Source organism: Phocoena phocoena, chromosome 20 (assembly GCF_963924675.1).
Source record: "Phocoena phocoena chromosome 20, mPhoPho1.1, whole genome shotgun sequence".
NCBI lineage: Eukaryota > Metazoa > Chordata > Mammalia > Artiodactyla > Phocoenidae > Phocoena > Phocoena phocoena.
The window spans coordinates 10,051,539-10,074,977 of record NC_089238.1 but is presented as its reverse complement, the minus strand read 5'-3'; the positions used below and the strand labels follow the sequence as shown (position 1 = coordinate 10,074,977).

The 23,439-nt window shown below is 54.7% G+C and overlaps 3 protein-coding genes across 3 annotated transcripts; all 3 read left to right on the top strand.

Moving 5' to 3' along the window:
- The first annotated feature begins 2,676 nt into the window (after positions 1-2,676).
- On the top strand, positions 2,677-4,566 carry APOE (apolipoprotein E). The gene is made up of 3 exons (XM_065898855.1): positions 2,677-2,743; positions 3,228-3,417; positions 3,712-4,566. Exons 1-3 carry the CDS (start codon positions 2,701-2,703, stop codon positions 4,427-4,429), a joined length of 951 nt encoding a protein of 316 aa, XP_065754927.1. The 5' UTR covers positions 2,677-2,700; the 3' UTR covers positions 4,430-4,566.
- Positions 4,567-15,343: 10,777 nt separating this feature from the next.
- APOC4 (apolipoprotein C4) lies at positions 15,344-17,051 on the top strand. The gene is made up of 3 exons (XM_065898296.1): positions 15,344-15,419; positions 16,512-16,653; positions 16,886-17,051. Exons 1-3 carry the CDS (start codon positions 15,344-15,346, stop codon positions 17,049-17,051), a joined length of 384 nt encoding a protein of 127 aa, XP_065754368.1.
- Positions 17,052-18,175: 1,124 nt separating this feature from the next.
- On the top strand, positions 18,176-18,961 carry APOC2 (apolipoprotein C2). Its single transcript, XM_065899535.1, has 3 exons — positions 18,176-18,230; positions 18,401-18,560; positions 18,871-18,961. Exons 1-3 carry the CDS (start codon positions 18,176-18,178, stop codon positions 18,959-18,961), a joined length of 306 nt encoding a protein of 101 aa, XP_065755607.1.
- Positions 18,962-23,439: the final 4,478 nt, after the last annotated feature.

Below are 23,439 nucleotides of genomic sequence, written 5' to 3'. Positions count from 1 at the left end.
GGCAGGCGTCTGTTTTCCTCCACGTGTCTGTGGTCCATTTGGCCTGTTCATTTGGTCTGACCTCCCACAGTGACTAGCAGGGGCCGAGGGAATCCAGCGGAGTCCCTGGCCAGAGCCCAGACCAGAGAGGGGAGGGGCCTGGCCAAGGATCACACAGCCTCCCTGTGACCTTCCCTACAGGGGCATCACAGGCCTTCCCTCCCCAGGAGGGCATGGTCTTGTGGTCACTCAGCTTGGCCTGGCCAGCATGGCTGCAGAGGACTTTGTCCCTGTGAACTGAAGCAACAGGGGTGAGGCTGTCTCTGGGTGCAGGGGTGGGGGTGGCGAGCTGGGACTCCGTGGTCTTTCCGGGTTCCCAAAGGGGCAGGGCACGAAGGGGCGTGAGGACTTTCTGATAGGAAGGTCAGAGCTTCCGAGAAGCTTCAGGAAGCATTCAAGCACCCGGATGGAGAGAGTTCAGAGTCGGTCACTCCTGCTCCAGGCAGACCCACACCCTGAGCCCTCGCCAGACAGAGGAGCCGAAACCCCGCCTCTCACACACTGGGGAGGGAGGCTGCTGACCTGACCCGTGATGAGCCGTCAGGGCCCAGAGACTACCCCGCTGGCTCCCTGCCAGCGCCAGCTGAGCCCCAAACAGGCCTGGGCCTGGCTGGCACTGGGGCTCCCTTCCTGGGACCAGGCATCCAGCCTCCCCTGACCCCATGGCGTCCAATGTTCCCACCCCCTCAAAGGACCAGGAGTGAATCCCAGCTCCTCCAGTTCGTCCACCTCAATCCTGTGTGGCTTTACCATCCACCTCAATCCTGAATTTCGTCTCAGTTGTCTCCCATCTGTGTAACAGCTGGCGTTCATGTCACACAGGTGCTAAGGAGGGAGGGGACAGTAAGTGCCCACTGTGGCCCATCACAGAAGTTAACTCCAACTCGGCCTGCTGTTTGCGAGGAACTGCTCAGTACTTCCTACGTATAGTAGCCTGTTGCTTCGCAGAACGACGGTGTTAGGTGCAACTGTGTTCCCGGTTTTGTGGACCAAGAAACTGGATGTTCAGAGAGGCTAGGTCATTTGCTCAAGGTCACACAGATGGCAACCGGCAGAGCCTGGATTCAGGCCCCGACAGTTCGGTTCCGGAGTCCACAGTCCTAACCAGGCAACACAATACGAATGCTTCAAGCCCTGCGGAAGGTACAACACGCACCGATTCCTGGAATCCACGATGCTTGTGTTGGGGAGAAATGCTGGATTTCCAAGTCACAGATGGGGAAGGGGACTCAGAGAGGCATTCACCTGTGCCCCAGGTCACAGCCCAAGAGGGAGCTAGGGTTAAAACCCAGGTTTCACTCTCAAAGCCTGGGCTTTTACCAGATGCCTTACACTGTCCCCAGAATTCCCATGCCATTTCTGTCTGGGCCTCCAGCTCCTTTCTCCCCCAACCCAGAAATCCCAGACCGCAGCCCCGCTCCTTCCTCAGACCCAGGATTTTGGGCCCCCAACCCTTTCCTCAAATTCTATTCATCCATCCGCTGGAAAAGAGAGGGACAGGGAATGGGTGTTCTGGGCAGCTGCCTGCTTCCCCTTCCATGCCCAGCACCCCGCCCCCAACTCACCCACCCACCAGAATGGAGGAAGGCGCCTGAGTTACTGGGTGAGATGTCATCTCTTTTCACGGAGGCTGGGAGTGGGAGCTGCTAGCCTCCAAGCCCCACCTCCCTCCGCCTCCCGGCTGTGTGTGAAGGGGGAGGAGAGCCCACCTCGTGACCTGACAGGGGCTGGCCCAGCTTGCCCTAGATCTGGAGGAGTGGGCGGGGCAGGGGGAGCCCTATAACTGTACGAACCTGGGATCCCTGACTCCTACTCAGCCCCGGAGGAAGCGAAGGACACCATTCCCCAGGAACGGGTGAGAAGCAGAGCTGGGGGCACAAAGTCCAGCTCAGGGCTTCTGTGGGGGATGGAGGGGGGGAGGAGGAGGAGGTGGCGGTCCTACGCCTGGGCCAGGACAGAAGCAGGAGCAGGGGATGAGGCCAGAGGCAGGGGACTGGACCTAGAAGAAGGGTGGGCAGCAGGGGCATCCCGTCTGGGCTGGAAGGTGGGGTCAGGGGAGCAGGTGGACCTGTAGGAAAATCAGACGAGCCATAGCAGCAGCCCACCAATTGTCACTGTCGTTTATTGAGCACCTACTGGGTGCCCCCATCATCCTAAGATCTCCGTTAATGGGAGGCGCAGGGGTGGCGGCGACCAGGGGTGTCGGCAGGGTAGCTAGAGCGTCGGTTGAAGGACTTTTAAATGAGGATTAAATTAGCGAATATGTGGAAGATACCGTTTAGATGTGAAGTTGGAGCTTAGAATGTGAAGGTACAATGAGGAATGCGAGGTTGGAACTTAGAAAGTCCAGTTGGGGCTCACAGGGAACTCCGGGGTGGAGGGGAGGGTGGGGTGAGTGGAATTTGAACCCTGGGAGAGAGGGATAGAATTTTTGGCAGAGACCACCTGAGGATGGGGAGATAGGAGAAGACAATGGGAATTAGATAGACAATGAAGGGGCCGGGCCGCTTCGTAACTATTTGTGATTGGACTAGGCAGATATGGGGTGCAAGGCTTTGAGGGCCGAGACCTGATGGGGCGGGGCTCTGAGTGGGAGGAGTCCCCACTGCTGTTGAGTGACAATGTCTCCCTCCCCCAGGTTGGCCAATCGCAAGCCAGAAAATGAAGGTTCTGTGGGTCGCCTTGGTGATCACGCTCCTGGCAGGTATGGGGATGGGGTTTGCTTAGGTTCCTTGCCCCTCCCCCTCCCATCCTCAGCTGTACCCCTTGCCCTCTTCCCGTCCCTGGGTCCCCTCTTTTGCTGGTCTGTCTCCCCAGGTCTGAGGTCTCTCCGACATTCATTCGTTCTGAGCAGCTGTTTTATTCGCTCTGAGCCTCAGCTTCCCCATCCTTAAAATGAGAGTCGTAACAGTTTCTAATCCATTGCTGTCAGGCAGGTCGTGAGCAGTAGTTAAGTGTCAGCTGTGATTAGTTTTATTCTCCATCACCCCAGCAGGGCGGTGCATGGAACACACAATCGATGCTTGCCAAGTGATTAAAACAAGCTGGGTGTCCCTCCACCTCCTCCCTGCCCACCAGTGCTCTGATGAAGCCCACCAGCCTTTGTGGAGCACCCACTCTGTACCAGGTACTGTGTGCCTGGAGGGGACAGAGGAGGACACTGACTGCTGTGAACTTGCTCCGTGCAGGATGCCAGGCAGAAGTGGAGCCAGAGCCGGAGCCCAAGGTGCAGCTGGGGCAGGAGTGGCCCGGGTGGCAGGGCAGCCAGCCCTGGGAGCAGGCGCTGGGCCGCTTCTGGGATTACCTGCGCTGGGTGCAGACATTGTCTGACCAGGTGCAGGAGGAACTGCTCAGCACCCAGGTCATTCAGGAACTGACGTGAGTGCCCCTGCCCTGGCCCCTGACCCTCCTGGTGGGCAGTGCGTTCCAGACCGTCAGCCTCCAGTGGTCTGGGTTTCTTTCTGTCCCCATCACCAACTCTTGGTGGTCTGGATCTCTCTTCACTTCTTGCTTTCTTTCCCTTTTTAGCTCCTGGCTTTACCTCTCTCTGATTCTGTTTTTCGACCCTTCCTGTCTCTGACATGTTCCTCTCCGTCTCTCGCTCCAACACTCCAGCTCAGGATCCCTGTTTCGCTCTCTTCACGCCCATGCTCCCTCCTTCTCGCCCCTTAGGGTGCTGATGGACGAGACCATGAAGGAGGTAAAGGCCTATAGGGAGGAGCTGGAGGGGCAGCTGGGCCCCATAGCCCAGGAGACGCAGGCCCGTGTGTCCAAGGAGCTGCAGGCAGCGCAGGCCCGGCTGGCCTCTGACATGGAGGACGTGCGCAGTCGCCTGGCGCAGTACCGCAGCGAGGTGCAGGCCATGATGGGCCAGACCACCGACGAGCTGCGTGGCCGCCTGGCCTCCCACCTGCGCAAGCTGCGCAAACGGCTGCTTCGCGACGCCGAGGACCTGCAGAAGCGCCTGGCCGTGTACCGCGCGGGGGCGCTCGAGGGCTCAGAGCGCAGCGTGAGCGCCATCCGCGAGCGCCTTGGGTCCCTGGTGGAGCAGGGCCGAGTGCGGGCCGCCACCGTGGGAACCCTGGCCGGCCAGACGCTGAGGGAGCGCGCCGAGGCCTGGCACCAGAAACTGCGCGGGCGGATGGAGGAGATGGGCACCCAGGCCCGGGACCACCTGGAGGAGATGCGCGAGCAGCTGGAGGAGGTGCGCGCCAAGGTGGAGGAGCAGGGCAGCCAGATGCGCCTGCAAGCGGAGGCCTTCCAGGCCCGCCTCAGGAGCTGGTTCGAGCCTCTGGTGGAAGACATGCAGCGCCAGTGGGCTGGGCTGGTGGAGAAGGTGCAGTTGGCTATGGCCACCAGCCCCACCTCTGCGCCCAGCGAGAATAACTGAGTGCCCGCGCATCCCCCTGGGAGGCCCCACTCCTGCGCTGGCCCCACGTCCCCCCAGCCTACGGGAGGCCCTGTCCCTGCCCCAGCTGTCCTCCTGGTGGGCCCTAGCTTAATAAAGTTTCATCAAGCTTCACGGCAGCTGCTGGGCGTCCGTGTGTGATTTCTCACAGCTCAAGCCTCAGTTTCTCGTTCCTTCCCCACACCCGCCACGCAGCGCTCCGTCCTGCCCCCTCTGCCTGTGTCTGTTTCTTTGTCTCTTCGAAGTCTGTCTTCGCCTCCTTCTGCCCCTTTCTGAGTCTCCTTTTTTCTTCCATCTCTTCTCACTCTCTTCCCTGCCTCTCTTACCCTTCTGTCTCTGAGACGTGGTTCTGGAACCAATCCACCGGTGGGTCAAACCCTACGGTTGCCCCTGACTACTGTGGGCAAAAAAGCAACGCCTCTGAGGGATTTCCCTGGCGGTCCAGTGGTTAAGGGGATGCGGGTTCGATCCCTGGTCGGGGAACTAAGATCCCACATGCCCGTGGGGCAACTGAGCCCCAAGCTCCACAGTGGGATCTCCCATGTGCGGCAACGAAGACCAGCCCAAAATAAAATTAATTAATTAATATTTTAAAAATCAAAAAGCAACCTCTCTGAGCCTCCAGTGGCCCAGCTTCACAATACCTGCTTCATAGCTTTGCGACTCAAAAGACCTAAGATCGCTGTCATTAATTGTGAGCCATTTTCACTTTTTTTTTTCCCCTCTCATTCTCCCTCCTGTCTAATCTAATTCGGCTTTCTTCCCTCTCCTGGGCTTTGTCTCCGTCCTGCTGTCCCAGAGAGGCTTCGTTTTCTGGCTTCCTCTTTTCCTCCACCTCTATCTTTTATCTCTTCCTCCTCCAGTTTCTCTTGCCCCTGGTCCTGCTTATTTCTTTTTTCCCTTCTTCATCCGGGTTTGTCCTCGCCACCATTTTGTTGCATGTGGACCCTCTGTCTTTCTCCCCTCATTCTTGTTCCTTCTCTCCTCCGGCTGGTTGGTTAGCCTCTGGTCTACCCTGATGAGCCTACCGGGTGCTGGGTTCAGGCTGCCGGGTTCGGGCTGCCGAGAGAGGCACACTCTGCGAGGGTCTGCAACAGGCCCCTTGGCGTTTAGGGCTGAACAATCCATTTGGAAATTGACACACGGAGAAGCGTGGCTGGAGCCTGGAGATGCCGGGCGCTCTCCCCTCTCACGTCCTCAGTTCTCCGAGGAGCAGAACAAGCTTCCCATCACAGGGATTGGCCAGGACTTGTATCTCCCAGGTCGACTTCTGCCTGCTTTGGCTCCAACACACTGTACTCCGAGCTTCGCCCAAGCTGCCTCGCTTGCCCTTGTGGAATCAGCACCCCACCCCGGCCCCCACCAGATGATTCAACCTTGGGGCCGAGTAAGGAGGGGAGGTTATCTGTGGGCTCAGAGGCAGGGGGCCTAGTCCCACCCAAGTTTCTGCGGACTCACTGTGTGCCCAGGACCCGGGGCCAAGTCCCCCGAACCTGTTTCCCGGATGTCAGTGAGGGCGGGGGCGTCAGCCATATTGCCCACTTGAAGATCTGAATCTTGAATTCGGTATGAAGCCAGCTAAGCGGAGAGGGTGTCCCGCCTCAATGCAGCAGCCCCCCACCCCGGTTAGTTTTGTGAAAGGAGGCCGGAACGGGGTGCTGTGGGGTGGAGGCTGACCCCAGCAGGGATCCAGAGAGACAGCCTGAAGTCCAGGAAGGGGAGGGAGAAGATGACGGACAAAGAAGGGGAGGACACTTAGAGCCTCTCACTGAGCCGTTGAATGTTCTTGGCTACCCCCCAGTTGCCCCATCTGTAAACAGAAACTCCTACAGCTGACACGAGGATGAGACTGGCAAACTGAAGTTGGCGTTCTGGTCTCGTGGGGTGGGGTGAGGAGGAGAGGAGACATTTGGGGGATGTGTGGGGAACGCTGGGGGCTCACAGAGGAAGCAGATGTCTGGGAAGGCTGCTGAGGGGCCAACAGGGATTGGCAGCATGGAGCTGGCCGGAGGGCTGTTGCAATCCCGCCAGGGTGGTGTCTGTGCTTCCCTTTCGCAACCATCCCCCTCACCCCAAGGCTGATACGTGCGTGTGGGGACACGAGGCCAGCCAACCTGGAGTCTGGGGCCAGGGCCACCCTCCCCCAGCGGCTAGGGTTCATTAGCAGTCAAAGGCAGCTGGGATGGGACTTCCCTGGTGGTGCAGTGGTTAACTAATCCGTCTGCCAATGCAGGGGACACGGGTTCGAGCCCTGGTCCGGGAGGATCCCACATGCTGCAGAGCAACTAAACCCGTGCGCCACAACTACTGAGCCTGTGTGCCACAACTACTGAGCTTGCACTCTAGAGCCCGCGAGCCACAACTACTGAAGCCCGCGCGCCTAGAGCCAGCGCTCCACAACAAGAGAAGCCACCGCAATGAGAAGCCCGCGCACCACAACGAAGAGTAGCCCCTGCTCACCACAGCTAGAGAAAGCCTGTGTGCAGCAACGAAGACCCGATGCAGCCAAAAAAAAGGCAGCTGGTAGGAAGGGGGACGGCAGCCCTGAGGGACTGATGTGGTGGAAGGAAAGGGCGGTGGTGCTTGGTGTGCGGAGCGGCCAGAGAGGGTGCACAAGAGCAGATGGGGCGTTTACAGGGGCCCTGGAGGCTTGGACAGTGGGGAAGCAGAGAGAAGGGAGTTTCTGGTGGAGTGGTTGGAGGGGCACACATCGGGAGCCTGGCAGCTGAGGTTTTGCACTTTTGACAGGTTGAAAAGACCTCTCAGGCTTCCCTTGTGGCTCAGTGGTAAAGAATACGCCTGCCAGTGCAGGGTCCACGGGTTCGAGCCCTGGTCCGGGAAGATCCCACATGCTGTGGAGCAACTAAGCCCGTGAGCCACAGCTACTGAGCCTGCGCTCTATAGCTCATGAGCCACAACTACTGAGCCCGCATGCAACAACTACTGAAGTCCATGTGCCTAGAGCCCGTGCCCCACAAGAGAAGCCACCGCAGTGAGAAGCCCACACACTGCAACGAAGAGTAGACCCCACTCGCTGCAACTAGAGAAAGCCCACGCACAGCAACAAAGACCCAAGGCAGCCAAAAATTTTTAAAAATTTAAAAAAAAAAGACCTCTGTCCAAAAGAGAGATTGGGGGAATAGAGACCCCAGAGAGCATCCAGGGAGGTTTGGGAGTCTCCCAGAGGCAGAAAGGTGGGGGAATAGAAGAGCTAGTATGAGAGTGACATTGGAGGTGGCATGGGGTGGGCAGGAGTGTGGAGGCAGACTGTGTGACCCCAGATTCCTCTGAGCTGAAGAGGCCTGCTAAGAAGAGGGAGGGGACGGTAGAGGTGGCCTGGGGACACAGTGTGAATTGAGTTAGGGAGTTATTGAGGGTTACCGAGAGACACCCACTGAGGCTGGCAGAAAGGTATGAAGCACCAAGACCCATAAGGGAAGAGGGCCACAGGGAGAGGGGGAAGGTTGTACCCTGAGTGGGGAAGGGACTCTGGCAGCTTGGGGTCCCCAACAGTCAGGGAAAGTTGGAGGTGCAGGTGCTGAAAAGCAAGACGCTTGGGGCCTAAGGCTTCAGCCCTGTGCCCCACCTGGTCCCCACCACCACGAGGGAGGGGTGAAGGAAGAGAGGTGGGTGGGCACAGGGAGGCACGTGGCCAGGTGAGGCTTAGGGTGAGGGAGATTAACTTGACCACCCCCCCTACCCCCCCATCCCCCCCACCCCCCCGCCTCAAAAAGGTCCCGGGCCAGGCCACCCAAGCCGGCCTCAGTGCCCAGGAAGGAACATTCGGAGTGCCTCTCTGGCCCCACCCCACCACAAGGCTCATTCTGTCCCTCCTGGTCGTGATGGTGGCTCTCTTTGTGGTTTTGGGAGGTGAAAGTGGGATGGGACACTGAGAGTTTGAGATTTGGAAGAGTGAAGATGTCATGGGCCTGGGGCACAGGCTTAGATGACCCTTGGGAACTCTGGGGCCCCTTCTGTGCCCTGGTTCCCATGTCATCCCCCAGTTGCCCCCATCTCTACCCGCCCAGCTGGGTTTCAGCGTTCTCTAAAGGCTAGTCCAGTGGGTGGCAATCTGCCCAGGGGAGCCCTAGCAACCGATGACGTCTTCAGTCTTGCTCCTCCGGGATTGGCTGGCTTGCTTTTACAGCCTTGAAAGGGCGGGGGACCAGTCCAGTGCTGAGAGCAAGGCAATTCTCAGCACCCCTCGCCACATTCTAACACCATGACCCCCAGAAACACATTCAAGGATCTCCTTTCCCATCCCTGGAATCTCATCCTAAAGGGCTTCCATTTTGAAAATTTTTGCACACTTGGCCCTCTTCTGGGCACTGCAGCCCCAGCCCAGGCGGCCCCAGGCCTCATCAGATTCCTTTCCATCATCAGAGGGGTAACGTGGTTGAGTCAAGTCGTGAAGACAACGCAGTGAGTTGCGTTGAGATATTTAACGCAACGAAATTGAGATATTCAAAAAACAAAACAAACAACAACAAATTGAGACTCACATACCATAATTGTCACCCTTTGAAGGTGTACAATTCAATGATTGTTGGTATATTTGCAAAGTTTGCAACCATCACCACTATCTAATTCCAGAACATTTTGTCACCCAGAAAGGAAACCCCACACCCTTCAACCCTCACTCCCATCCCCTTCTCCCCAAGGCAGGGCAACCACTAATCAGCTTTCTGTCTCTATAGATTTCCCAATTCTGGACATTACATATGAATGGAATCATATAACATGTGGTCTTGGGGCTTCCCCGGTGGCGCAGTGGTTAAGAATCCACCTGCCAGTGCAGGGGACACAGGTTCGATCCCTGGTCCGGGAAGATCCCACATGCCGTGGAGCAACTAAGCACGTGTGCCACAACTACTGAGGCTGCACGCCACAACTACTGAAGCCCACGCACTTAAAACCCATGCTCCACAACAGAAGCCACAGCAATGAGAAGCCCACGCACTGCAACGAAGAGTAGCCCCCGCTCACCGCAACTGGAGAAAGCCTGCTTGCAGCAAAGAAGACCCAACACAGCCAAAAATAAATAAATTTTTAAAAAATTAGGTGAAACAAGTATGCTAAATCAGAAACAAAACAAAACAAAACCTAAACTAAATATGGCAGTTTCACAAAACCCGTCTGAGGCAGATACTGTCACTGCTCTTACTTTACAAGGAAGAAACTGAGGCACAGAAGGCTAAAGTCACTTGTGAGACAACACAAAGCCCAAAGTGATTAGAGACAGGATTTGAACCCAGGTGGGGATCCTGCGGCCACATCCTGACTGATTTCCTCCCTTGCCGAATCACCCTGCCTATCATATGGGCTACAGCTATGCACACACACCTGGCCCCAGGCCTCACTGGCATTACATCCAGCATATTAAAATGCACCCACGTCCCTTATTATATATAATTCCCATGAGGAGTCACACTGCTGTTGGCTAGCTAGTATGTGGGTATATTCTGTAGCAATTTCACTTAAAAAAATACTAACTTTTGGACTTTCCTGAAGGTTCAGGGGTTAAGGCTGGACCTTCCACCGCAGGGGGCGCGGGTTCGATCCCTGGTCAGGGAACTATAAAATCCCGCATGCCAAGCAGTGCAGCCAAAAAAAAAAAAAAAAAAAAAGTTCAAAATTACCAATTTTTAACTTGGTCAATTTTTTTTTTTTTCACTTTGGAACCAATCAAATGATTTCCCAAGCATTTTCCTAAATCCCAAAAAATCGCTCAGGTTAAAGACTCAAAAGACATACAGGGGGGCTTCCCTGGTGGCGCAGTGGTTAAGAATCCGCCTGCCGATGCAGGGAACACGGGTTCGTGCCCCGGTCTGGGAAGATCCCACATGCCGCGGAGCGGCTGGGCCCGTGAGCCATGGCCGTTGAGCCTGCGCATCCGGAGCCTGTGCTCCGCAACGGGAGAGGCTACAACAGTGAGAGGCCCGTGTACCGCAAAAAAAAAAAAAAAAAAAAGAAAGAAAGAGAGACTTCCCTGGTGGCACGGTGGTTAAGAATCTGCCTGCCAATGCAGGGGACATGGGTTCGATCCCTGGTCCGGGAAGATCCCACATGCCACGGAGCAACTAAGCCCATGTGCCACAACTACTGAGCCTGCGCTCTAGAGCCCGTGCTCTGCAACAAGAGAAACCACTGCGGTGAGAAGCCCACACACCACAATGAAGAGTAGCCCCCCATCGCTGCAACTAGAGAAAGCCCACGCAGCAACTGAGACCCAACACAGCCATAAATTAATTAATTAACTAATTAATATTAAAAAAAAGAATCACCTTGGGAGTTTTTAAAATTAAAAAAAAACTGCTGTGTGTTATATGAAAGTTATTATGAGAGTAAATCCTAAGAGTTCTTATCACAAAAATGTTTTTGTATTTCTTTAATTTTGTATCTATATGAAATGATGGATGTTTAATAAACTTGTGATAATCATTTCACGGTGTTATGTAAGTCAAGTCCTTATGCTGTACACCTCAAACTTATACAGTGCTGTATGTCAATTTTAACTCAAGAAAACTGGAAGAGAAAAAAAGTTAAACAGAGTTACCACAAGACCCAGCAATTGCATTCCTAGGTCTCTATCCAAAAGAACTGCAAACACGTTCACAGCAAAAACTTGTACACAACTCTTCATAGCACTATTATTCATAATAGCCAAAAAGTGGAAAATAGCTCAAAAATACCCATCAACTGGTGAATGAATAAATAAATCTATACAGTGTTTGTATATCCACTGTATATCTGTATAGGTACAGATACAGTGTACACAGTGGAATACTATTCAGTCATAAAAAGGAACAAAGCACTGGGAATTCCCTGGTGGTCCAGTGGTTAGGACTCCGAGCTCTCACAGCCGAGGGCCCAGGTTTGATCCCTGGTCTGGGAACTAAAATCCCATAAGCCTTGCTGCGACGCCAAAAAAAAAAAGAGAGAAAAAAGAAAGGGGGATCAGAGCACTGACACACGCTACAACACGGGTGAACCATGAAAACTTCATGCTAAGTGAAAGAAGCCGGTCACAAAAGACCACTTTTTAAAACAATTTTTTATTTATTTTTAATTTTTACTTTTGGCTGCATTGGGTCTTCGTTGCTGTGTACTGGCTTTCTCTGGTTGTGTCGAGCAGGGGCTACTCTTCATTGTGGTGGACGGGCTTCTCATTGCAGTGACTTCTCTTGTTGTGGAGCACGGGCTCTAAGAGCGCGAGCTTCAGTAGTTGTAGCACGCGGGCTCAGTAGTTGTGGCACACGGGCTTAGTTGCTCCGCGGCATGTGGGATCTTCCCGGGCCCGGGCTCGAACCCGTGTCCACTGCATTGGCAGGCCGATTCTTAACCACTGCACCACCAGGGAATCCCCAAGACCACATGTTATATGACTCTATTCATATGTAATGTCCAGAATTGGGAAATCTATAGAGACAGAAATCTGATTAGTGGTTGCCCTGCCTTGGGGAGAAGCGGGTGGGAGTGAGGGTTAAAGGGTGTAGTGTTCCCTCTTGGGGTGATGAAATGTTCTGGAATTAGATAGTGGTGATGGTTGCAAACTTTGCAAATATACCAACTATCATTGAATTGTACACCTTCAAAGGGTGACAATTATGGTATGTGAACATCTCAATTTTTTGTTGTTGTTTTTTGAGCTTTTTTGAATATCTCAATTTTTAAAAAATGAATGGAGATCTTCCAGACAAAGGCAGAAAGAAGAGATAAATGAGGGGACATATCAACCTCTCTTCCACCCCCCCGACTTCCCTGCCACAACCCAGAGCAGCCAGGGAGGTGAGTGGTGAGGGATGCTGGAAGGGAGGTGGCTGCAGGGGTTCAGGGGAGAGGGGATGGGGTCCAGACTGAAGCAGGGACCCTGGCGTGGAGAGAGTGATTCGGGAGTCTGGTCGTGGGACTGATGACCTTGTGGACACAGAGGTGCAGGCTCAGAGATGCTACCTGTCCCCAGACACACATGCTGGGGTCTCAAGGCCCACCGCTCCCAACCCCCAGTCCCTCCTTGTGACCTCTCTGCCCCCACCTCCCAACTGCTGTTGTTTTTGAGCTGCCTCTGAGGTCCACCCTGAACGACCTTCAGCCCATTCCTGCCCTGGATAACAGATGGGCAAACACTGCAAGCAGCAAACAGCTCAGGCTGACCTTGGAGCCAGGGCAGGGTCAGAGACCTTTTCCCCCCTCCCCCGGGCCCACCCAACCCTGGCCCTGCTTCAACCTCTTTCTTGCCCTCTAGAATTGGGGTGGGGAGGTGAGGGCAGAGGTCGTTTCTGGCTTAAGCTAGCCAGAAACGGCTAGCTAAGTATGAAAGGGCTGGGTTCAGATTCACCACTTGGTGGCTGGGGAGCCCCACCCCCACAGCCTCAGTTTCCTTATATGTAAAATGGGAATGAAAAAGACGCCCACTTCGTAAGGTCTGACGTTAATTCAGTGAGTTAATGCGCTGAAGCCTTGTGGTGGCATCTGATGCGTAGGGAGCGCTCGGGAAACACAAGCTTAATAAGTAGCAGCTGGGGGCTTCCCTGGTGGCGCAGTGGTTGACAGTCCGCCTGCCAATGCGGGGGGCAGGGGTTCGTGCCCCGGTCTGGGAGGATCCCGCATGCCGCGGAGCGGCTGGGCCCGTGAGCCATGGCCGCTGGGCCTGCGCGTCCGGAGCCTGTGCTCCGCGACGGGAGAGGCCACAGCGGTGAGAGGCCCGCGTACCGCAAAAAAAAAAAAAAAAAAAAAGTAGCAGCTGGCGTTGACAACACAGCTTTGCTGCATGTCTCTTGTTGCTCGAGGCACTTTAGGTAAATGACCTGCTTTACTCTCCTGTGTAGGAACGTCCGTGACTCTGGTTCCTGGACGGAGAAACAGGCCCAGAGACATTAAGCAACATACACCAGGTCACACAGCAGGAGGGAGGTGGAGCCGGACTGTGACCCCAACACCATGCAAAGTGGGTGTTTCCTTTTTCTTTTGTTATTATGGTAAAATACATAACGTCAAGTTTACCATTTTAACCGCTTTTAGGTGTACGGTTCAGTGGCATTGAGTACATTCACAGTCGTGTGCAACCATTACCACCATCCATTTCCAGAATGTTTTCAGCATCCCAAACAGAAACTCCAGGAGATTTTATTTGGCTGATTAGCGTCAGTGAGGAACTCCAGGGAGCATTCGTTGAGCAACTACTGTGTGCTAGAGCCCACGCTGGGGCCATTGGAATGGACAGCATTCTTCTGGGAGCCTCTGGATTTGTCCTGTACAATCATCCAGGTTGTGGCCAAAGTGGGGTTGTCAGATTCACCACCTAAAAATACGGGACGTGGGACTTCCCTGGTAGTCTAGTGGTTAAGAATCCGCCTTCCAATGCAGAGGATGAGGGTTCGATCCCTGGTCGGGGAACTGAGATCCCACGTGCTGCAGGGCAACTAAGCCTGCGCGCCGCCATGAAAGATCCCGCGTGCCGCAACTAAGACCCAAGGCAGCCAAAAATAAATATATAAATATTGAAAAAATATATAGAATCCCTAGTTAGATTTGAATTTCAGATACACAACAGATAAATAATAGTATAATTCCCAAATATTGCATGGGACATACTTACACTAAAAAAAGATTCATGGGACTTCCCTGGCGGTCCAATGGTTAGGACTCTGTGCTTCCACTGCAGGGGGCACAGGTTCAATCCCTGGTTGGGGAAATAAGATGCCGCATGCTGTGCATGCCCCCCCCCCCCAAGTTTTTAAAAATAAATCAATTAATTAAAAAAGATTCATTATTTATCTGACATTCAAATATCACAGGGCGTCCTGTATTTTATCTGGCAACCTTAGAGCAAGGAATCCAGCCCATGGTTCCCTGGCTAAACTGTGCACCCTGGCTCATGGCTGGGTCCTCTGGGAGAAAAAGGCTCATTTTCTTTCTGGCTGGTGTTTGGCCCAAGCCTGATGTTGACAACCTCCCACTAATCTCTCCCTCACAGGGCCTCACCCAGCCTTCATGTGGACTCTGGGAGGCAGGCACTTACTACCATCCCCATTTTACAGATGAAAACACTGAGCCCAGAGAAGTGAATGTATTTGCCCTGGTCACGCAGTGAAGGTGTGTCTGGCCCTGTAGTCCAGTGGCCTACGGATCTCAGAGACAAAATAAATAATAATAAACAGGTCTGATCTGTGAGCACTTGTGTTGCCAGACTACACATTAAGAATTTCCCTTGAGGACTTCCCTGGTGGCGCAGTGGTTAAGAATCCGCCTGCCAATGCAGGGGACACGGGTTCGATCCCTGGTCTGGGAAGATCCCACATGCTGCGGAGCAACTAAACCCGTGTGCCACAACTACTGAGCCCGCGTGCTACAACCACTGAAGCCTGCGCACCTAGAGCCCGTGCTCCGCAACAAGAGAAGCGACCGCAATGAGAAGCCCGCGAACCACAACGAAGAGTAGCCCCCGCTCGCCGCAACTAGAGAAAGCCTGCGTCAGCAACGAAGACCCAACGCAGCCAAAAAAAAAAAAAAAAAAAGAATTTCCCTTGTTATCACGTCATTTAATTAATGTCCTAAAGTATGGATTGTGAGCCCATTTTACGGAGGAGGGAACTGAGGCCCAAAAGAGGGGCTGTCACACGAGGGGGAGCCAGAATTTGAACCCAGTTCAGCACAGGAGGCTAACCTTCCCCTGTCAGTTTAGGGTAGTGGGAGGATAGGAAGGAGAAAGGAAGAAGGCCAGCAGGGGCGGGCATGGCCTCGGATCATCACTGTCACCTGGGCCCCTCTCTATCTGAAGTCCCTGCCAAGGGGCGTGGGGAGGTGGCCAGGGGAGGGCTCTGCTCAGCGCAGCCTCCCCCTCCCCCAGCTTAGAGAGCTGAGCACAGAAGGACAGAGGGACAGAGGCCCCCAGAAATGTTGTTCCCTGGATGCAGGTCCCGGGCCCTGTCCTCCCTCTGCTTCTGCGTCCTGGTCCTGGCCTGTGTCGTGGGTGAGGAGGAGTGGGTGGGCGGGTGTGGGGACCCCGATGCAGCATGGGGTGTGAGCGTGACCGGCTGTGAGGCATGCAGATGTGCGTGTGTGTCTGGGAGTGTGTGTCGCGGGCGGCCATGAGTGAACAGTGTACACGGGGTTGGTAGAGATGACAGTGATCGTGAATATGCATTTGTGCGCGTGTCAGCTGACGAGTATGTAGTCATGGTAAACATGTTAAGTCTGTGAACATGCATTTGTATGCTTGTGCGCACATGTGTGTCTTTAGGGGGTATTTATGCAAAAGATTTGACAGTCTGGGCATGCGGAAGGGTGTCTGTGTGTACTGGTGTGTGAGTATGTCTGGGTTCTGCACATGTATTTAAATTGTGTGTATATATATATATATATATGCAGTGCATCCGATGTGCAGGAAACCGGTGCAAGTACCTTCTACATGTTAACCCCTAACTCTCACAATAACCCTATAAGCTAGGACCTGTCATTATCCCATTCTACAGAAGAGGAAACTGAGTCTTGAAGAGGTTAAGTCATTGGCCAAGGGCACACCACAGGTCACATGGGTGCCTCTATACACATGCGTACACGTGTACCCGTGTGATGGCTGGTCTCTGTAGGTGAGGCTTTGCCCAGGTGCATGGGTGCTGGACAGACAGGTGTGTGTGATTCCTGGCAGAACCCCTGGCCCACCAGCCTGACATATGGCCTTGCCAACCTCCATCCCCGGGGGCATCCTTCACTGCCTGCGGAGGTTGTTCAAACCGTGTGGGAGTCACAGGAGAACGGAGGGAGCGGCAAGATCAGGAAGTGAGGGAGGCATCAGGAGCGGGGCAGGGGGCAGAGAGGCGGCGTTACAGACTGAGGGAGGAAACCCCAGGCAGACGCAGGGGTGACGGGGCTCCCGGGCACAGATGGTGAAAGGAGATGACTGCTGGCTGAAGGGGGGCGAGGGGCAAGAGGGACATAGAAGGCGATGAGAGGACCGGCAAGGGGCCACCAGGAGCCACGGTGACGGTGAGCATGGAGGGAAAAGGAGATGGAAGGGTTCTGGGGTCCCAGCCGTCCCAAGTTGCCCTCTGATCCCATCTAGCATGTCAGCAAGAAGGGCCTGGGGGAACCTCGAGCCCCCCGCCAGAGCCGGCCAGTAGTTCCTGGAGCCTGGTTCCGGGCAAGGTGAAGGAGTGGATGGAGTTGCTGGTGACCAGGACAAGAGAGAGTTGGCAGTGGTCCTGGTGCGTGTGCACAGAACGGGGCTGGGGGCCTGAGTCTGAGGGAGGAGGGGCAGGACCGGAACTCGTGGGTTCCCAGGGAGCAGGACAGGGCGGGGGCAGGGCTGTGACCCCTGGGTCCCAGAGGGGTAGAGGGTAAGAGGTGAGAGCAGGGACTCCTGGGTCAGAGGGAGGAAGGGGTCAACGGGGCAGAAGTCTCGGGGGGTAGCTGGGCTCTCCACTGTGATGTCCACAGGGGCCCCAGGGCCTTCCAGGGCTTTGTGCAGACCTACTATGATGACCACCTGGGGGACCTGGGTTCCCACACCCAGGCCTGGCTCCAAAGCTCCAAGGACAGCCTCCTGAACAAGGCCTACAACCTGTGTCCCCAGCTGCTCTGCGGGGACAGCTACTGGGATTAAAGTGTTCACAGCCTCTGCAAAAAGAAGTTCTCCTCTGTCCCTGTCCCAGTCCCTCCCGGATGCTGCCAGAGATAACCCCACCCCATCTGCCCCCCAGAGGTTAAGGAGTAGAGGAAGTGACAACACGAAGTGACACACGTGGCAGGGGAGCGACAGTGGGGGCGGGGGAAGGAGTGGGGGCCGGTGAGGGGGGAATGACCCTGCTCCCCCAGTGCTGAGACCCACCACTGCAGGCTTGTGGGCGGCGCGGAAGACTTCAGGCTTCTCAGTTTGGGGTGGAGGGTGAAGGCTGGAGACCAGGCAGGGTTAACAAGCCCCCCCAGCGGCCCCTCCTTCAGCGCTCTGCGTTCACCTCCCACGGGATGAAGACCCCAGGCCTCATGCCTGGTGGGCACCCAGAGCCCCCATCACCTCCACACTCCCCACCCGGCCTGTCTCTCTCAGCGGTGAATCTTCAGAGTGGAGGCTTCCTGTGGCTTGACCTCAGGGATGTCACTGCCCTCTCTGCCCGCAGCCTCCCCCCCACCCCCCACAAGCAGTTCTGTTGGCCAGGACTTTGGCCTAGGCGTTGAGGTCGGGGTGGTGGCTGTGAAGGGGTGGACCTCAAGCGCTATAAAGCCTTTCTCTGCCTGATTGGAGCTGGTGAGGACAGCCTGCCAGAGTCCGGTAAGAGAGGGACATGGCGGATGGGGGACTGCAGGAGGTGGCCAAGATTGTTAGAGCAGAAACTGCAAGAGTCAAGATATTAGATTCCAGTGATAGAATCATGGAATTTAGAGTATTCCCTGCCAGTCCAGTGGTTAGGACTCGGTGCTTTCACTTCTGCGGCCGGGTTTCAATTCCTGGTCGGGGAACTAAGATCCTGCAAGAGCACAGGGCTGCCAAAAAAAAAAAAAAAAAAAAAAAATTAAGATGTTATAATCAGCCATCGGGAGTAGCATCATAGAATGTTAGGAAGTGAGGTCCAAGTCAACCAAGTCAAGCCATTAGGGGTTTGACTCAGGTCGGGGGGAGGGGGAGAGGGGGTCCCAGGCTGGTATCCCTGAGCGCAGGGGACCCTAGGATTAGACACCTCCTGTGGCCCTGTCCCACACCCTCCTCAGCATTCCAGGTCTCCTGACACCATGGGCACCCGATACTTCCTGGCTCTGTTTCTCATCCTCCTGGTGTTGGGATTCGGTGAGTGTGGTCAGTAGGAGAGGAGGGGCTATGAGGGGAGGGATGAGCCCCAAGCATCTTCCCAGCCCAATTCTTGTCTGGCCCTGCCCCTGCCCATGCCTCTTCTTCCCCGCCTCATTCTCCCCCTGCTGCAGGCCCCTCAGCTCCCCTAACTCACTCTCCTCCTGCAGAGGTCCAGGGCGACCCTGTGCCCCAGCAAGAAGAGACTGCCAGTCCTGCCGTGCTCACCAAGGTGCAGGAATCACTCTTAGGTTACTGGGATCTAGCCAAGACAGCTGCCCATAAGCTGTACAAGAAGACATACTTGCCCGCCATGGATGAGAAAATCAGGTATCACCCGCCTCCCACCCCCACCCCAGGAACAGGGACTCCCAGCCCCCAGCCCCTTCTCCCTCAGACTCAGGAGTCCAGGTTCAAACCTGGACCTGGTATCTCAAGGCCCAGGGATCTCAGCTCCCAGCCCCCAGTCCCAGTAGAACCCGGGATTCTGAGATGCCAGGCCTGTCCTACTTAGGGATCCAGGAGTTTGGGTTCTAGCCACGTTTTCCCACAGGACACAGGCCCCAGCCCCTCCTCCCTCAGACCCAGGAGCCCCAGCTCACAGCCCCTCCTCCTCAGTCCTTCTGTCCTTTCTCCCCAGGGACATATACAGCAAAAGCACGGCAGCTGTGACCACCTATGCAGGGATTTTTACTGACCAGGTCATTTCTCTGCTGAAGGGAGAACATTGACAGCTGGGCCCCCAATCTCGGGGGGAGTCCAGAACCCAGCAACCCCTTGGGTCCCCTGATCTATACCCCACCCCCACTTCCTAGCGACTCTCAGCATCCTGCTCCCAACTCTAGCCTGACTTCTTATCAATAAAAAAAAAAAAAAAGCCAAGTTTATTCTTCTGGATATGGTTGCTTTTCTGAGACCTCAAGGTCAAGATGGAGGATCTGATGCTGTCCAGCCAACATTCATTGAGTGTCTATTCTATGTATATCGCCCTAACCTGGTCAATGGGAATAAAGAGGTGAATAATAATAATGAATAATCATAACAACAGGAATTGGAGGCTGCCTTTCACCGAGGTCTGGCTTTCTCTTTTTTTTTTTTTTTGGCCATACACTATGTGGCATGCAGGATCTTAGTTCCCTGACCAGGGATCGAACCCACGCCCCCTGAAGTGGAAGCACAGAGTCTTAACCACTGGACCACCAGGGAACTCCCGGCTTTCTCATTTGTAAAATGATAAATGGATATAGCTAATCTGCAGTGGACTCTGGCCGTGTCCGGGTCCTGGGCTGACACTTTGAATGTGCCATCGCAGTGAGGTGTCCAGCGGCCCTGTGGCAGAGGGGAGAGCGGTGCCCATGAGTCATTGCTGAGCGTGGCAAGGCAGCGCCCAGGTTGGCTGAGACCCGAGAGGACAGAACTGTAAACGCTGTGCTCTGTGCCAGTTCCTATACATTTGTCCCACATGTATTTGTTGAGACACAACCAGGTGCTGGAGACACAGCAGGGAAAAGACCTGCCCTCACGTGGCCCCCGCAAAAACGTACTGATTGGGTCCTGACCCAGTTTCACACGTTTTTTGTTTGTTTTAATTTATTTTTGCCTGCGTTGGGTCTTAGTTGTGGGTGGGCTTTCTCTAGTTGTGGTGAGCAGGGGCTACTCTTCGTTGCAGAGCACAGGCTCTAGGTGTGCGGGCTTCAGTAGTTGTGGCTCGTGGGCTCTAGAGCGCAGGCTCAGCAGGTGTGGCGCACGGGCTTAGCTGCTCCGCGGCATGTGGGATCTTCCTGGACCAGGGCTTGAACCCGTGTCCCCTGCATTGGCGGGCGGATTCCCAACCACTGCGTCACCAGGGAAGTCCGTCACATGGTTTTATTGATTACCGTTTTGTGGTATGCTTTTTAGCTGTTCTCTTCTTAGTAGCAATAGTGATAACACTTCCTGAGCTCCTGCTCAGGCCCAGGAGCTCTGATCCATCCTGAGCCACACGTAGAGAGGCTGAGCGGGTGGAAGGCAGAGGATGAACAAGAGGACCCATGGATAAGATAACTTGAGACAGCAACGCGGGCCATGAAGAAAAGGAGAGGAAGTGAGGAGTTCAAGGTCTGGGGGCGGCTACCTTGGGTTGCGGCACGGGGAGAGCCCTCTAGAGGACCCAGCTGGGCTGGTCACCGGGCATGCGTCACAATGCAGTGTGGTAAGGACTACTGTTGATGGCAAGGAGGGGGAGGGGAGGACTCACTTGGCGCCCAGGTCTGAGCAGATGGAAGAGGGTATCTGGGCAGTGGGGGATTACAGGCCAAAAGCACAGGGTGCAAATAAGAGCAGAGGCCCTGCAGTCTGAGAAAGGACAGTGCTGGGGCACATGGTTAGATGGGCTAAGAGCCTGGACTCCTGCATCTGGAGGGAGTAGAGAGTGGTCCTGGGCCGCCAAGTCCTATGGGCGGGGCTATTGGCCTCTGAGGATGCGGGGCCTCTATTCTCCTAACAGACTTGGCATTAACTTCCAGCCAGCCTTTTCAGTACTCTTGGGGCAGTTTTCCCAGGTTCTGGGGCTGGGCAGCTGTGAATCTGGCAGAAAACAGGGGCCTTGGGGAAGGGTTGTGAGAAATGCCCCCAAGTCCCCAGGGCCTGGGAAGAGCTGAGACTGCCAAGCCCAATGGGTGATGGGGAGGGGGGAACCCAGGAGGAACAATCCCTGCTCTGTCCACTTGTTTCCCACAGACTCAAGCCAAACCAAACCACTGCCCAGGCCAGTTCTGCTTCCAACCAATCCTGGTGTACCTCCCAGACCCCGCCTTCCTTTCTCAGGCTCCCAACCCCAGTCCCACTCCCTTCAGGACCCCAGGAGTCCAGGCCCCAAGACTCCTCCTCCCCCAGAACTCAAGACCTCCAATCCATTCTCCTCAGGACCCAGAAGTTCAGGTCCCCAGCCCCCTTAGAACCTGAAATCCCAGCCTCTGGTTGGTGTTGGGCGTCCCCTAGTGGAGCGCAGTATGGGTATGGCCTGTGATTCACTTAACAGTTAGTAGGAATGGAAGAATTTACTTGGTCACTCCGCAGACATGGGGGAGGGCTTTACAAGGGCCCCATCTCACAGTCTAGCTAAGAACCTCTAGTGTTCCAACAAATCAGGACTCTGCGGTATATGAGAGAGGTTGTTAGGGGACCTAGAGCTGAGAGCAGAGATGGGGTAACAATGAAACCGGAGAAGATGAGCTTCAAACCCCCTCACCTGCCTGGGCTTTCTGTGGTTCTCTATTTATATGTGTACGTGTAATTTTGTACTTTTAAAAAAGAAGCCCACAAAAATCTCAATCTGCCCATCTTCTGGGGGACTTCATCAGTATGTTCATTTCATCCCTAGACTTGAAGACTGGGTCTACAATTCCACAGAATCGTTATTACTATCATTGTTGTCTGTAAGAGAAGGGGACCAGGCAAGTTTTCTTTTTTTAAAAAAATTAATTAACTAATTAATTAATTTGGCTGCCTTGGGTCTTCGTTGCTGTGCGAGGGCCTTCTTCGTTGGGGTGCGTGGGCTTCTCACTGCGGTGGCTTCTCTTGCTGCAGAGCACCAGCTCTAGGTGCGCGGGCTTCAGGAGTTGGAGTTCGCGGGTTCTAGAGCACAGGCTCAGTAGTTGCGGCACGCGGGCTTAGTTGCTCCGCAGCACTTGGGATCTTCCTGGACCAGGGCTTAGAACCTGTGTCCCCTGCATTCGTAGGCGGATTCTTAACCACTGCGCCACCAGGGTAGTCCCAAGAAGTTCTCCAAGGTTTCTTCTTGTCCTTGTGTTGGTTCACAGAGGTAATTCATTCATCTTCCCCACTCAAAGTTTCATCCTTTCACTCGGCAATCATGCCCTGGGACAGTGCTGGAGACACACGCATCTCTGTCAGTGATGACACAAAGTGGGCAGGGAGGGGGTGGGGAGTCCAGGGATCTAGGAGGACTGGGAGGCGGTGCCCCGCCCAGTCTGGGGGCCAGGGAGGAGGGATAATACTATTGAGCTGAGACCGCGAGGAAAATGGAAGATTATCAATAGGCAGTAAAATGATAAATAAATAATTAAAATATCTCTATGCAAAGCCTGCTCTCCTTTTCAGATAATATGTAAAGTTCATAATAACAGTGCGTGATACTGATCACTTAGCCCCACACGGAGAACCCGGGCCAGGTGTTTTATATTCTTGATTTCACTGGGTCTTCCCAATAACCCGGCGGCGCAAAGGCGGAGAGGAATAGCGGGTACCATTATAATGCCTAGCTTATAAAAGAGGAAGAAAATGAAGCCCAAAGAGATAGGTCACTTGTCCGGGATCATTTAGTCGGTCAGTAGCACAACCAGGGTCTGAACCCATGTCAGACTTCCACCCAATTCATTGGTGAAGGTTTAAAAGCCGCTGAGCCTTCTGTCCTCTCTGGGCCTCCATAATTCCTTCTCCGGGCCAAGGGTCTTTCAACACGTGTCCAAGCCCGGAGCTGTAGGAAGATAGCTAATGAAAAAGTACGGAGTTCTTTGAGCCCTTGAAGCCGAGGCCATAGCCGCAAGGTTTACTAGAAAGCGGACCGCTAAGGGAACGCGCATGCGCATTAAACTAGGCGGCCCGAAAGCTTAGGGAGGGGCTGACAAGGTCCGATTTGGAAGTGTGGTGGCGTGAGAACACTGAAGTAGTAACTAAACGCACAGAACTATAACCTAGGGAGACTTGTCGGAGGAAAGGGCTGTGTTACGAAGAGGGGTCTGAAAGCGAAGCCACCGACCAAAGATCCTGCCCTCCGAGTCTTGGGTGCGGAGGCCAGGAAGGTTCCTTTAACGCAGGAGGGCGTGGTTCAAGTGGAGCATCTCTAAGAGATACGGTGGCCGGGAAAGCTCAAGAACTTGGAACTTAAAGAATAGGCGGGGCAAAGTGGACAGGATGACCCAGGAGGCTCGTATAACTGGAAGAAGCGGGTTATTCGTGGGGGCAGAAAGAACGTAGGCTGTGGGAAGCGTACATGTTGGCCAAGAAAGCCTTGGGAGTTCGGGGCATGCAGTGTGTCTATTACGCGAAAACAAACGAGCTGCGACGCGACGGAGAGTACGGTGGCCTGCTTGGTCTTTTCATAGACTTTAGCGGCTCCTGAGAGGCGTGGCTGAGGCGCTCTTGCGGGTTACGGTGGCCGGCAGGTCGGGGAAAGCGTGAAATCTCGCGCGATCGCGCTGGAGCCGTC

What these genes read in the sequence shown, in the direction of transcription:
- APOE (XM_065898855.1), top strand. Translation starts at nt 2,701, where the DNA reads ATGAAGGTTCTGTGGGTCGCCTTGGTGATCACGCTCCTGGCAG. An exon ending in GGTGATCACGCTCCTGGCAG is followed by an intron (nt 2,744 to 3,227) that starts GTATGGGGATGG and finishes TGCTCCGTGCAG; the next exon opens with GATGCCAGGCAGAAGTGGAG. An exon ending in CAGGTCATTCAGGAACTGAC is followed by an intron (nt 3,418 to 3,711) that starts GTGAGTGCCCCT and finishes CTCGCCCCTTAG; the next exon opens with GGTGCTGATGGACGAGACCA.
- APOC4 (XM_065898296.1), top strand. Translation starts at nt 15,344, where the DNA reads ATGTTGTTCCCTGGATGCAGGTCCCGGGCCCTGTCCTCCCTCTGCTTC. An exon ending in GGTCCTGGCCTGTGTCGTGG is followed by an intron (nt 15,420 to 16,511) that starts GTGAGGAGGAGT and finishes GATCCCATCTAG; the next exon opens with CATGTCAGCAAGAAGGGCCT. An exon ending in GAGAGTTGGCAGTGGTCCTG is followed by an intron (nt 16,654 to 16,885) that starts GTGCGTGTGCAC and finishes TGATGTCCACAG; the next exon opens with GGGCCCCAGGGCCTTCCAGG.
- APOC2 (XM_065899535.1), top strand. Translation starts at nt 18,176, where the DNA reads ATGGGCACCCGATACTTCCTGGCTCTGTTTCTCATCCTCCTGGTGTTG. An exon ending in CCTCCTGGTGTTGGGATTCG is followed by an intron (nt 18,231 to 18,400) that starts GTGAGTGTGGTC and finishes CTCCTCCTGCAG; the next exon opens with AGGTCCAGGGCGACCCTGTG. An exon ending in GCCATGGATGAGAAAATCAG is followed by an intron (nt 18,561 to 18,870) that starts GTATCACCCGCC and finishes CTTTCTCCCCAG; the next exon opens with GGACATATACAGCAAAAGCA.